Consider the following 12,891-nt stretch of genomic DNA (forward strand, 5'->3'; position numbering starts at 1 on the left):
TTTTTTTTTTTTTTTTTTTTTCAGTTCTTACTCAGGCAGATTTGTAAAGACTGCTAAAGCTTCAGAAGAAAAAACAGAATTAAATCTCTTGCAAGGAGTGGGGGTCTGGGGCCTAATTCTTTGACCGTGGACCAATTTCAGTGTAATGCAGCTGATGTCCGGGTGACAAACTCTGCAAGAAGAGGAAATATATTTTATTAAACTGACTGATGTATGCCAACTGAATTATGCTTGCTTTATAAAAGTACAATTGCTCCTACAGACTTAGATGGAAACTCTGGCCTTCACTCTGCTCCCATTTACACTGATGCAAGTCAAAGGTAATTTCATTATAACTAATATAAACGCATTACAGACAAGGAAATTACACCTGTAAGATATCGGTGTGAGCTGAACCCTTCTCTGACATTTCTAGTAATGTTTGAAATGAAATAATGATGTAAAATTTGGTATTTTTTAAAATGTTAAACCTGTGGATGAGGAGCCTGTGTATACAACGATGCTGAGCACTGGTAAATCTGTTAGACTTAGGAATTCGTAAGTGACTCCTAGAAAATACCGGTGGATAAATTATGAAAAAGATTGCAGGTAAAGCTGTCTTGGGAAAGGGGTAAAGCCATCCCCTAAAGTGACATACGTGTTGTGTGTAGAAGAGTTCTTTTGCCAGTGGAGATTTTAATGGCTATCTGATGGAAATAAACCATATTTGCAAAAGACTTTGTCTGTCTTTGCCTATTTAGGTTTCCTTTTGGCATAGCTCTCTGCCACTGCGGTGGTCCCATGGGTGACTGGCCCAGTGGATGAGAAACAACAGAGTGTGTGCTCGCCTCCGCACCTAGCCTTTTCGTTTTTATTCCTTACAATGGGAGGATAGGGAGGAGGAGTGAAGCCATCTGTGCTTCCCAGTTCATTTTGGTTCAGGGGAATTCTTTCCTGAACCCCTCTGCATTATGACACTGATTAGTTTATCATCTAGAAAACGTTTTGGCCACTTTGGGCTTTATTTTATTTGAGGACTCAAGGAATCACTCATTTTACCAGATATACCTCATAGTAGTAAAATGCTCTGTGAAAAAAACGTGAAAAGAAAATGTACATTTCTGTCCCCCTACCTCCAATCCATTGCTTTTCAGGTTGAGATCTTTCTCACAAACTGTGTATAGAGAAAATGCTGTTCTTGTAACCCTTCATCCTCATTGTATCATATATTATTAATGAAGAGAGATCTTGGTGTTCATGTGCTGCATCAGGTCTATTGTGTCATTTTTTTTTTCCTTTTGTTTAAAGAAAACATAAATTTGCACCTATGCCTCTGTTTCAGTCAGTAGTGAATAGCTCATAAAAGGAACAAGGCTGTGGTTTGGCAATTAGAGATGAGGGCTGAAAGTCAGTAAGGTTACAGTTCTGGGGGAGATTTGTCGTTGTTTGTCCTGATGAAGTTCCTCCTAAATGAGGTGATTATTGTAGCTGTCAGGAATGAAAAGGCAGGACACATTGATTTCATCCCCACTGCAATCTCCAGGACGTGCCGGTACAGAGCAGTCAATACAAATTGCCAATTAACAAAAAAACAATATTGGCAAGTCGGCAGTTTGTGAAAAAACTCCCTCCAGCCAGCTCATAAAACTCACGCCATTCAGATCACCATCCTCGAGCAAAGGCATTAGCAAACCTCCCCAGAAAATCAACAAAGATAAGCTTTTTGGCATAGCTGGATTGCAAATTGCAGAGCTAAGAGCCTGTCTGCACAGGGGAAATGGAGCAGAACTGCTATAAAGGAACACACGTCACGTGCGCTACCTATCTTGAGATAAAAATCACTTTACTTTGGAGTAATTTTTCTGCTCTGAAAACACACCGGTTATTCAGGAATAAAGTACCTTTTATTTCAGAATTAAAGTGCCTGTGCTTGAACTTATTCTGCCATTTTGCTAATTAAAATAGATACAACCATTGATAAGATAAAGATTCTTCCACAATAGCTACTGTGGAAGAATAGCCCCTTGCAAATAAGCCCGAGGAATACCGTGCTTCCAATTACCTTATATTTCAAATCCAGTTTGCATAAATGGATACCGTCAACTTACCTGCAGACTTCAGCATTTTTCCTGCAATTAAAATAATTAACGTGCAGCTTTGGGCTGAAGAAACAGCTCCAGAATAGCAACCAGGAGTAACGTCTTTGACATGATGGAGTGAGCCTGGTTCAGAAAACACTTAGTGACTATTAGTACCTGGATAACTGCTACTGCATTTGCTAAGAAATTCCTGCCCCTGTAATGATAACCCAGGTCCTGAGTGGTGTTTTTAACACGGGCTCTCAAAGCACTTCACTGGGAAGATATCTTTAGCCTTCATTTCCAAACGGGGAAAGGCAGGCAGCAGTTGTAAGATAACTTTTTTTGACATCACATACAAAAAAACAACCTTTTTTTTTATTTTATTTTATTTCTAACTCCTGAACACAGCAGCATACACCTTGCTGTTTTTAAAGAGGGATGGTACTGTGGCAAGACAGGGAGCTTATGGATAGTGAAAGAAGCAGACCCGACAAGGAAGCTGGCCTTCAGTAAATGCTGAAGATCTGAAAACTTCAGTAAATGTCAAAGTTGTGTCAATTCCCTGCTGTTTTGTGAACTGACACTGGTTTGTCAGCTCCAGCTGCATGAAGGGGTGAAAATGCAGAAGGCAACATCGGTCTGGTTTCCTTTCACAGCAGGCTTCCCATCAGTACCAAATGCAAGATTGCCTGGGCTATTTCAGCTCACCACACCTCACTGCCTGCCTGGAAAAAACAGGGTAAAGCCATTTTTAAAAAGCACTGTGACTTAAATTAAATTACATGATGTTTTGGTAACCCCATGAGGGTGTCATCAGCCTGTATGAGGCTCTAATGCACAGCCAGTATTTGTAGTGTGAGCTGGTTCATAGAACCCTAAAACCATTAGGGTTGGAAAAGACCTCCAAGATCATCTGGTCCAACTATCCCCTGACCACCAATGTCACCCATTAATCCATGTCCCTAAATTCCAAGTTCAACCTTTCCTTGAACACCACCAGGGGTGGTGACAACACCACCTTCCTTGGGAACTTGTCCCAGTGTCTGACTGCTCTTTCTGAGCAGAAATGTCTCCTCATTTCCAACATGAACCTTCCCTGGCACAGCTTGAGGCCATTCCCTCTAGTCCTATTACTAGTTATCTGTAAGAAGAGGCTGACCCCCAGCTCCTCACTCCTTCCTTTCAGGGAGCTGAAGAGAGCAATGAGGTCTGCCCTGAGCCTCCTCTTCTCCAGACCAAACACCCCCAGCTCCCTCAGCCGCTTCTCACAGGATTTGTGTCCCAGGCCCTTCACCAGCTTCTCTGGACTCACTCGAGCACCTCCATGTCCTTTTAGTGAGGGGCCCAAAGCTGAACCCAGCACTCGAGGTGCAGCCTCACCAGAGCAGAGTACAGGGGGATGATCACTTCCCTGGCCCTGCTGGCCACACCATTCCTGATACAAGCCAGGATGCCGTTGGCCTTCTTGGCCACCTGGGCTCACTTCTGGCTCATAATAAAGCAAGCATCGACCAGCACCCCCAGATCTTTTTCCTTGGCACAGCTTTCCAGCCACCCTGCCCCAAGCCTGTATTGCTGCATGGGGTCATTGTGGCCAAAGTAGGACACTGTACTCTCAGCAGCCAACACATTTTTTTCATTTTCATTCCTACGTAGGAGTGTAGCCACCTCATTTGGCTCACAGTGGATATGACTGAGGCCAAGGCCACCTCATGCCACCATGTCAGGGGTTTGGGAGCACTACCGGGCTTCTGTCAGGGGAATGAGGGCAGACGTGGCCCTTTACAACCCCATTTTATGTAATTTTCAGGAAAAATAAAAGACTTTTGGGTTTTGTGCTTTTTGTGGATACATCTGTCAACCGTTTTGATAATCTCCTGACTGGTTAATGGATTTTAACCTTGTTTAAAAGACCCTGTGCTGCTGCAGGTGCTGCCTGCCTGCAGTTTGGGGCAATTTCCGAGCAGTGTCTTTTTATTTTGCAAGCCTTCAGAGCTGTTTCGACAAAAATAACCATTAAAAAGAGGAGAATTGTTGCATTCAGAAGGGAATTAGGGGGGAAATGGAAGTTTTAATGAGAACAAGGGGGACGAGGCGCGGAGGACGAGGTCAGCAAGTCACTGGCCTGCCCCCTCCATGTCACCCCCTCACTACAAGAAGGACATGGAGGTGCTCGAGTGAGTCCAGAGAAGGGCAAGGAAGCTGGTGAGGGGTCTGGAGAACAAGTCTTATGAGGAGCGGCTGAGGGAGCTGGGCTTGTTCAGCCTGGAGAAGAGGAGGCTCAGGGGTGACCTTATTGCTCTTTATAAGTACATTAAAGGAGGCTGTAGCGAGGTGGGGGTTGGTCTGTTCTCCCATGTTCCTGGTAACAGGACGAGGGAGAATGGACTAAAGTTGCACCAGGGGAGGCTTAGGTTGGATGTTAGGAAGAACTTCTTTACCGAAAGGGTTGTTAGGCATTGGGGTGGGCTGCCCAAGGAGGTGGTTGAGTCACCATCCCTGGAGGTCTTTAAAAGATGTTTAGATATAGAGCTTAGGGATATGGTTTAGTGGAGGACTGGTTAGTGTTAGGTCAGATTGGGACTCGATGATTTTGGAGGTCGCTTCCATCCTAGCTGATTCTGTGATTCACCTGAGGGCGAACCAGGCCGGCTCCACGCCCACAAAAACTACAACTCCCAGAACACCCCGCGGCCCTCCCCGCACGGCGCACAGCACCTTGAATCCCCTTCCGCGCTTTCTATTGGGCCGCATCCCCTCATCCTCCCGCCCCCCTCTCCTCTCATTGGCTGCGCCGCGCTAGCGGGGATGGTTGCGCGCTGCTTTGAGGGGGGAGCAAGATGGCGGCGGGCGAGTCGGCGGGGCGCTACCGGAGCGCGATGAGCAGGAGCAAGGACCCCTCGGGGCTGCTCATCTCCGTCATCAGGTAGGGGCGGCCCGGCCCAGCCCGCCCGTACGGCTCCCGGGGCCGCTGCTGAGGGAGGGGACGGTCCCCTTCTGCTCCTGAGACCCCACCTGGGGCCTGCGTTCAGCTCTGGGCCCCAGCAGCAGGACAGGGATGTGGCAGAGAGAGGCCAGAGGAGGCCGGGGGGGTGCTGAGGGGATGGAGCCCCTCTGGTGTAGGGCCAGGCTGAGGGAGATGGGGGTGTTCAACCTGGTGAAGGCTCCGGGGAGAGCTCCCAGCGGGCTGCCAGGGCCTGAGGGGGCTGCAGGAGGGCTGGGGAGGGACTGGGTGTCAGGGGGTGTGGTGATAGGACAGGGGAATGGCTGTAATCTAACATACTCCCTTTTAGATTAGCTAAAAGGGAGAAATTCTTACATCTGAGGGCGGTGAGGCCCTGTCCCAGGCTGCCCCGAGGAGCTGTGGCTGCCCCATCCCTGGCAGTGCCCAAGGCCAGGCTGGATGGGGCTTTGGGCACCCTCATTTTATGGAAAGTTCCAACCCCCATGGCAAGGGATTGGAGCTGAATGACTTTTCACGTCCTTTCCAACCCAAACCGTGCTATCATTCGTCTCCCATTTCCACCTTGCTGTCTCCAGCATCCTGGGGTCACAGGAGCAAGGCTACAGCAAGCCCCAACTTTGTGTCCTACTGGGAGGGTCAGGGCACTGCTTCCCTACTGCTCTGGAGTCTGTAGTTGACCCTTGTCCACAGTCACGCAGCAGCACTGGGTGGAGTAAGGCTGGCTGGAGAAGTGAAAGGACTAGGAAGTCCTTTGTGGAGATGCTGTCCTGTTTTAGGATGCGAGAGTGGAAAAAGCACCACCCCAACAAGTCTCACTGCCTTGCAGGGGATGCAAAGAAGGCAGTCGTGTCTCGTCCTGTTTTGGGAATTGATTTCAGTCTGCCCTTATTCCTTTACTATGCTGGAGGATGGCTCTGTGATATACTTGGATCCAAGCACGGACCTGGCAGTGTGTTAGTTTCCCTCTGTGCCTTTTTCAGCTGCTTACAAATCATTTTTGGGCTGCTTACAGCCAGTGAGTTGGCGGCTGATTTCCCCCTGAAGCTTTTAAATGCACATCTTACACGCTTCAAATTGTGTGTAAGCAGTCATACTGCTCTGTTACTATGCATTGAATGAACTTTCAAACTTCACTTCTCCACCAGAAACTGCTAGAAACTGTGGTTTTTCTACTACTTTGGAGAAGTTAGAGTGGTAATAATTCCGTACCTAGCACATTTCACGATCTAATTTAAAAGTATTGTGTGAGCCGTAGTGTTCAGGACAAAATCCCCTTCCTTTTCGTTATTTCTGAAAACCGCTCTTTCAGATCTTGCAGAACTTGAGGTAGATGGCAAGGGAGAAAAGCGGGAGGTTCACACGACTGCTTTGCCTTCCCGGGGTCACCGCCGCAGCCTTGGAAGCGCGTGGTAATAGGTAACAAAGCATCGCGCTGAAAAATGAATGAAAGGAGATGCCTGGCACGGCCAGGCCTGTCTCCAGCTCGTTAGTTTTGTAAGAAAACCAGTTAGGAAAACAAATTTGTTTAGGCTGGAGCTGTGTGTACACGCAAGGCCAGCTTTCCTGCAGGTTGCTGTGTATGCTGATGTGACACGGCGTAAACGTGAGACAATCGTAGCAGTGTGCTTTGATAACTTCTTACTTTTGATATAACAAGTGCTGAATAGCCAAGTATGAGGTTATTAAAATTTATATTTAGGCCTACAAACTCTCCTGGGTGCACTCGTTTATGAGTTTCCAAGGAATGCTTGCATAACAAATACCTGAATCGTTGTGAAAACTGCCACAATTCGGGCTTCCTACCTGGATCCTGAGCTCTTACTCTGCACTTGCATGTTATAAATGTACATAGTGTGGATTTAAAGTGTGGTGTGCTCATTAATTCTTGGTCAACCTCAAGTTTGAATGATTTGGAGAGACAAATGTGGTGAACTGTTGATAGATTGCTGTATTTTCTGTAAATTAGGGTTATTTGTGGGTAGTGGAAGAATGAATTATGTAAATGCATCGTTGCAGCATTTCCTCTAGTCTTACTTTTTTTGACGTGTTTTCTGTAATTCCCAATAGAAACTGAAGAATTGTAAGGGCCACCTTTACATCTAGGTCTTGATTTTGATAAATCTTAACTCCTAATTTAATTTATGATATAAGAATGAGCTTATATGACTGTGTTCACCAAAAAAGAAACCATCTTTGTCTAATAATCTTTGGCTCACGGGCACCGAGAGCTGAGGTAGGTTACGTCCAGCGTTTGGGTGCAACCTTGAGGTTATCGACTTCATGAAATTAAAGTTGTTCAGTAGGCCAGCGTGATAATTAAACCTCCAAAATTTAATTAGAGCTTGCTTTGGGTGTAGTGCTTGAGGTGTCGTGCTGGGCCAGACGACGTGAGCCTGGAAGTGAAACAGGTGACGTTTTTTGTTGTGTTCGTAAAATGCCGTTGCAAACAAATTTTAACCTTTCTCTTTCTTTATTCGTCTCCAGCAAGATGTTAGGGATTTTAACAGCCTGCTGTTAGTTTGAAATGCAGCAAAGTTTTCTTTCCTTGATAGCTTTGTTCCCAAACACTTTGCAGGGATTCTCCTGCCAGCCCTGGGAGCTTTACCCTTGCGTTTCCCTATTGAGAAGGCTGCTGAGTTCTCCTCGTGGCTGTGCGGAAGGCCCCTGGAAGGAAGCTGTGCGTGAAAAGCAGCAAAACTTTGCATTCTTCTGCTGCAAACAAACCAAACCAGAGGGGTTACTTCAAGCATTGCTGTATTTTACTTGATTGTAGCAGAGCTGGCTGTGTTTTTCAGGAAGAAATGCTGTTTAGGTCAGCAATATCGAGTCTGTTTTAGTCTATAAAATGCTTTGAAACATGGAGATTGGTGCTTTATAAATACAAATGATTTTATTAATGAAGGGATATATTTTTATGTCTACTCAAGCTAAAGGGCTCTCTACTGCAAGAGGATAATGAATTCACTTGCCTCTGATGCCAGATTTAGGGACTCTGAGCTTCCTAGGGGCAGAACCAGTCTCCTTTTCAGTGAGAGTATTTGGGGCCGGATCCTTGGCAAAGCCCTACCGTGTTAGAGCAGCACTGAAATCACGTGAGAAGTGGTCTTTTTTTGCAGGCTCTGATCTGAAACGAGAGCTGCTGCTTCAGGAAAGTCGACTGCGTACGAGCCCATGGAGCAGAGGGTGTCTCGTGGCAGGGCTGGGGGTTGCTCTGTTGCACCAAGTGGCCGTGCAGCCTTGAAAAGGAGCCTGAGGAAGTTTCTGACCTCCTCTGAGCCTCCAATAACGCTCCTAAACTGCGTCTCTGTGCAGTGTGGGAGCTCGGGGCTGTTCCCGGTCTCTGTGGCGTTGCTTTTCAGCTGCTCTGAGCGCAGATGAGTGTGAGATGGAGGAGGAAGAACTGTCCCGCTGCCAGGCCCTTATCTCTCCCCGTGAAGTGTCAGCTTTTCCTGTTGTGCTGGGTTTGTTCTTTGGGAGCTGTTTCCTGTAGGATTCCTGAAGTGACCGAGTTCACCGTGGTTCTCCAGTTACTACCAAGAACAGAGAGCGATTTCGGGTGGCTTGTGGCCAGAATAACTGTCTTGTAGCCCACAGGTGGGGTGCTTTTTAGGGGCATGGTGCCACATCTGCACTCCTGTGGGGCTGCTGTCAGGGGGGAGCGATGTGCTGAGCTGTTCCCAAAGGCCAGGAGCTGCTGGCAGGGCTGAGTGGCGAGGTGGGGACTCTGTGGGGTTGCTGTGGGGTTACACTGGGTGCTTGGGCATGGTTTGCTTCTTCACAGAGTCACAGCATGACTCGGGTTGGAAGGGACCTTAAAGATTATCCAACTCCCCTGCTGTGGGCAGGGATCCCACCCAAACTCGTGTTTTGGGGGAGAAACTGGCATTTCTCCTAAAGAAGATGTGGGTTTTGGAGTATGGCTGTGTTCTTAACAGTAAGTCTTCTAGAAATAGGGAGTGTTTGGGAAGCCTGATGAATATTTGCAGAGCATGCTAATAAAATCCACCTCTGCTGTGGCTTGGGCAGTCTTCATCTTCTCCCTGTGCCCTTGGATGAGAGTGTGAGTTGTTGCTTCAGATTCCTGAAGAAAAATCTCCTTCGTAAGACCAAAAGGCACACCAGGAGCTTTCGGTGCAGTGCTCACCACGTGGGCTTTCACGCTGCCTTTCTAAAAAAGCAGCGCAAAGAATGGAGGAAACTCTGTTCATCCGCACGAGGACAACCGAGGGAATATATGCATTAATCTCTCCGAGGACAGACACGTGTACGTACATTGATTTTGCTTAACCTTTTGTTTTGTTCGGAGCTGCTCGAAGCAGCTTTTGTAGTCTGAAACAAGCAAGCTGGCATTTAGCAAACGCTCATTTTTTTTTTTTTTTTCTGAAAGATCCTGTCAGATTTTTAATTGGTGAATGACTGCCTTTTATTTATTGTTAGGTGTTCCTCCTCCCAATTAAAGGTGGCTGTTTTTTAAAGCTGGCCTTTAATAGCTGCTTTAATTGGGAGGAAACAAACTTCGGCAGTGACTCTGGAAGACCTTATTGAAATCTTGTAGCGAAGCTTTCACACTGGCAAACACACATGACAGATGTCAAGGAGAAGTAAAAGTGAGGCAGGACGTAGCGTGCTTCCTACTTTCATACCAGCAGAAGTTGAAATTGCAGGCAGAACCCTCGAACAAACTTGATTTTTTCTTGAGCAAAATTCTTCTTTTCCCTTTTAATAGTTTCTGGCCATTATTTTCATAACGTTTACAGTGAGCTTCGTTAAATGGCTTCTTCCTAACGACCTGGTGTTTGATCTTCTCGTTGTGTCGAAGGCAATAGAAGCGGTATCCCCGGTTGTGATGTAGAGCGGGGAAGATGGATGTGCAGCTGATGCCCTCGCTCTTACAGCTGGGAAATAGCTGCCACGAGAAATAAAGCCAAGTTATTCTGATCTGTGTGGATGGTAATGGTCTCTTAAAACCTCTTTTATTGCTAATAGTGTTTTCCAACGTTATGAAAAGCAGCAGTTCTACAAGATAAGTAGCTCAGAAACGCATGGAGAACAAATTGCATATGGCAGAACGTGGTCCTAAATGATAAATCTTCCTGGAGTGGTCTTGGGACATTTGTGTGTAGTGTGTGAGTGGTAAGCGTGGGGCTGGGTGCAGGTTTTTGGTTCTGTTTAATGTGTTTTGGTTCTGTTTAACAGCAGGTTGGGGTGCCCAGTGTATGCAGGTGTGACCGTGCCATGGAAAGCTTGAGGGACCACCCCGTGCAGAGCTGGGGCAGAGCCTGCCCTTAAAAAACAGGGAAGCAGAAACGGGTGGTTTTGTGAATAACCGGTTGTGAGTCCTGTGGTTTCTCCTCTTTCGAAGATGTCTCCTCTGACAGCTCTTCCTTCCAGGGAAGTGCTGAAACCTCCAAGTTAATAAGGAAATTCCCAAAGCCATCTGTTTGTGGGGCTGCCCTTCTGCTGCTGGGTGGTCACAAGGATGGCTTCATGGCACAGGGAGGCCAGCAGCTCCAAAACACTCACCTCTTCCTCCTCCAGGTCAAGGCAGCATTGTACAGTTTGTATTCCTGCAGATTTTTGCCCCTGTTGGTGCTTAGGACTTCATTTTTCTCCCGGGAGCTGGTGGTTCACCTAACAGCAGTGCTGAATTTTGGGGTCATAGGCCAATAAAAGGTAGAAAATTAGTACCTGATGCCCAAGCAGAGCAATAGCTCCATCACTCAGCTCGTCCCTGGCAGTGTAACTGGATTTTGTGGCTGCCTGTCACTTCTCCAAGGTGGAAAATGATCCACAGGTGATGCTGGTTGGGTTTTGGCTGGGTGGGGAACATTTTTGTATTAAGATTCAGCTGCAGGAGACATGTAAAAGTGCGTGACTTCTCTTCACATTGTCATCCCAAGTGTCTGCAGTCTCTTTTTTTTCCCCTTTTCCTTTTTTTTTTTTTCGTTCTCCAGAAATCAGCTGATCGCTAACTAGACCCGCGTTGTTTGCACTGGCCTGGGGAAATTTGATTAAAGGGTGGTTAATTTAGCAAAATAAAGAAAGTCCTGATGATATTTACTTAGGTGGCTGTAGCCGCTCAGCCTCGTCGCCGCAGCTCTCGCGCAAGTCCTCGCTGATAAAAGATGATCAATTTCTGTCGAAAATGCTCTAACCGACTGTGTAAGCAGCATGAAAGATTAATAGGATGTAAGTAGAGGAGGAATATGTTTTATAATGCTCTGTTTACTTTCTGTGTTTAACAGCCTTTTGAAGAGACTCAGCTCCGCGTTGCCTCGCAGCGAAGGAGCGAGCTCCTGCCCTGTTTGCACAACAGAGATCTGTGTGTGGAGGCTGGATGCCCACCCAGTATGGCTCTTGGACTGTGCTGGCCTCTGGATTTCACTTTTAATTTTGTTTTAAGGGGGAGATCTGTTGTAATTTTATAATCAATTCACAACGATAGCCCGTTTGCCATACCTGTTGACTTGCACGGTGCAATTTTTGGCTACCTTCCTTCCAGCATCTTGTTGTCGTCTCAAAGGGAGGTTTTTTATCTCCTGAACCCTTTGATTCACTTCTTCAGATCCAGAATTTCTTAGCAGCAATCAACTCACTGTGAAAACAAGGAGAAAGCATTTAGCGTGTTGTTACACAGTTAAATTTTTAAAAACCTTTTGGATTTCTTCTCCTTCCCAGAGCGTATCAGGCTGGGTTTTGTTTCATAGAGCAACAACTTTTTGCAGCGCCTCTGCAGAGGTTTTCCCAGCACGTGTTATCAGCTTGTGTGTTTTGAGGTTAAATAGTGCTGGAAGCTGTAGATCGCCCCACTTGGGACTCGTCTTTAAGACAACAGTTTTCAATTATAAAAGTCAAATAAGCCCTCCTGGTTTAATGAACGTCTGGAAATGTACAGAGAAGCGCAGGCAGCGGGCTGCTGGATGGTCGTGCTTGTCCCAGGGTGCCATATAAACTGTTTTTGTCGTGCCTTGTAGAAATACAGCCACGTGTGGGATCTCGTGGGGTGGCCCATGGGCTGCGGCATGGCAGGCAGGAGGGGAATGCCCTGACGGGCTCTTTCCCCATGCAGGATTTTTGTTTTTCTGTTCTGTACGCCCATAAAAACAAGGAGAAACAGATTTTCAGAATGGACCAGATTTTGTCGTGTTTCCTCACCTGTTTTATTCTGATTAGCTCAGAGCTTACAGCGAGTTTCACGGTGGCATCTTCAAAATGCGTGCTTGGTCTTAGGTGCTGCTTGGCATTGTCAGGAGCTTATCCTTGAAATAATCCCTTGAAATTCAAGGAATGATCCTTGAAATTACCACCATCAAACCCCTGTGCCGTGTTCTGTTCCCTACTGCAGCTAGTTACCCCTGCATCTGCTGGCCAGCTCTCATCTTGTTTTTTTTTTTTCCCCTTTCCAGCGCATCCTGACCTCTTATCTCTCCCTCACCTGCTGTTGTTTGCTGTCTGTCGGATTTCCTGCTGCAAAGAGCCTGGGTTGTCGTTCTGTGGGGCTGGCCTGCAGGTGTTAGTGAGTAGAACTGCCTGGGAACAAGCCCAGTGGTTAAAACCTCAGTCATAAAGCAAACGCTGTAATTGCTGTGCGGCCACGGCCATCAGCAAGAGACGCCTCGTGAGAAGTAACTGGATTCTAATGGGTTTCTTTCTACTCTTCTTTGTGTATTTTTTTCTTTTAAATAGTGAAGTCTCCTTGGCGCGCTGCAGCCATTTCCTGCAGAGAGGAGACTGGTCTTCCTAGACATCCACAGCGCTCTGCTGAAATGATTATTTGTTGCTTCTAGCAACTGCTTTCCTCGTTTAACTCCAGAAGCGCTTTGTTGGTCAAAAATTGTGTTGGCGAAGGCTGTGCTTCGATTTTTT

At 46.7% G+C, this 12,891-nt stretch overlaps 1 protein-coding gene across 2 annotated transcripts in view; it reads left to right on the forward strand.

Moving 5' to 3' along the window:
- Positions 1-4,900: 4,900 nt before the first annotated feature.
- The window catches only part of EXOC4 (exocyst complex component 4), a gene marked incomplete at its 5' end in the record, with an annotated part of 369,114 nt that continues 361,123 nt past the window's right edge, over positions 4,901-12,891 (forward strand). For both annotated transcript variants that reach the window (XM_082751522.1, XM_082751523.1), the window contains one exon: positions 4,901-4,986. In XM_082751522.1, coding sequence (XP_082607648.1) covers positions 4,901-4,986 — 86 coding nt within the window. The remainder of the gene's footprint in view (positions 4,987-12,891) is intronic.

The sequence above is a fragment of the Aythya marila genome (genome assembly GCF_965140915.1).
Source record: "Aythya marila genome assembly, chromosome: 1".
NCBI classification, from domain to species: Eukaryota; Metazoa; Chordata; class Aves; order Anseriformes; family Anatidae; genus Aythya; species Aythya marila.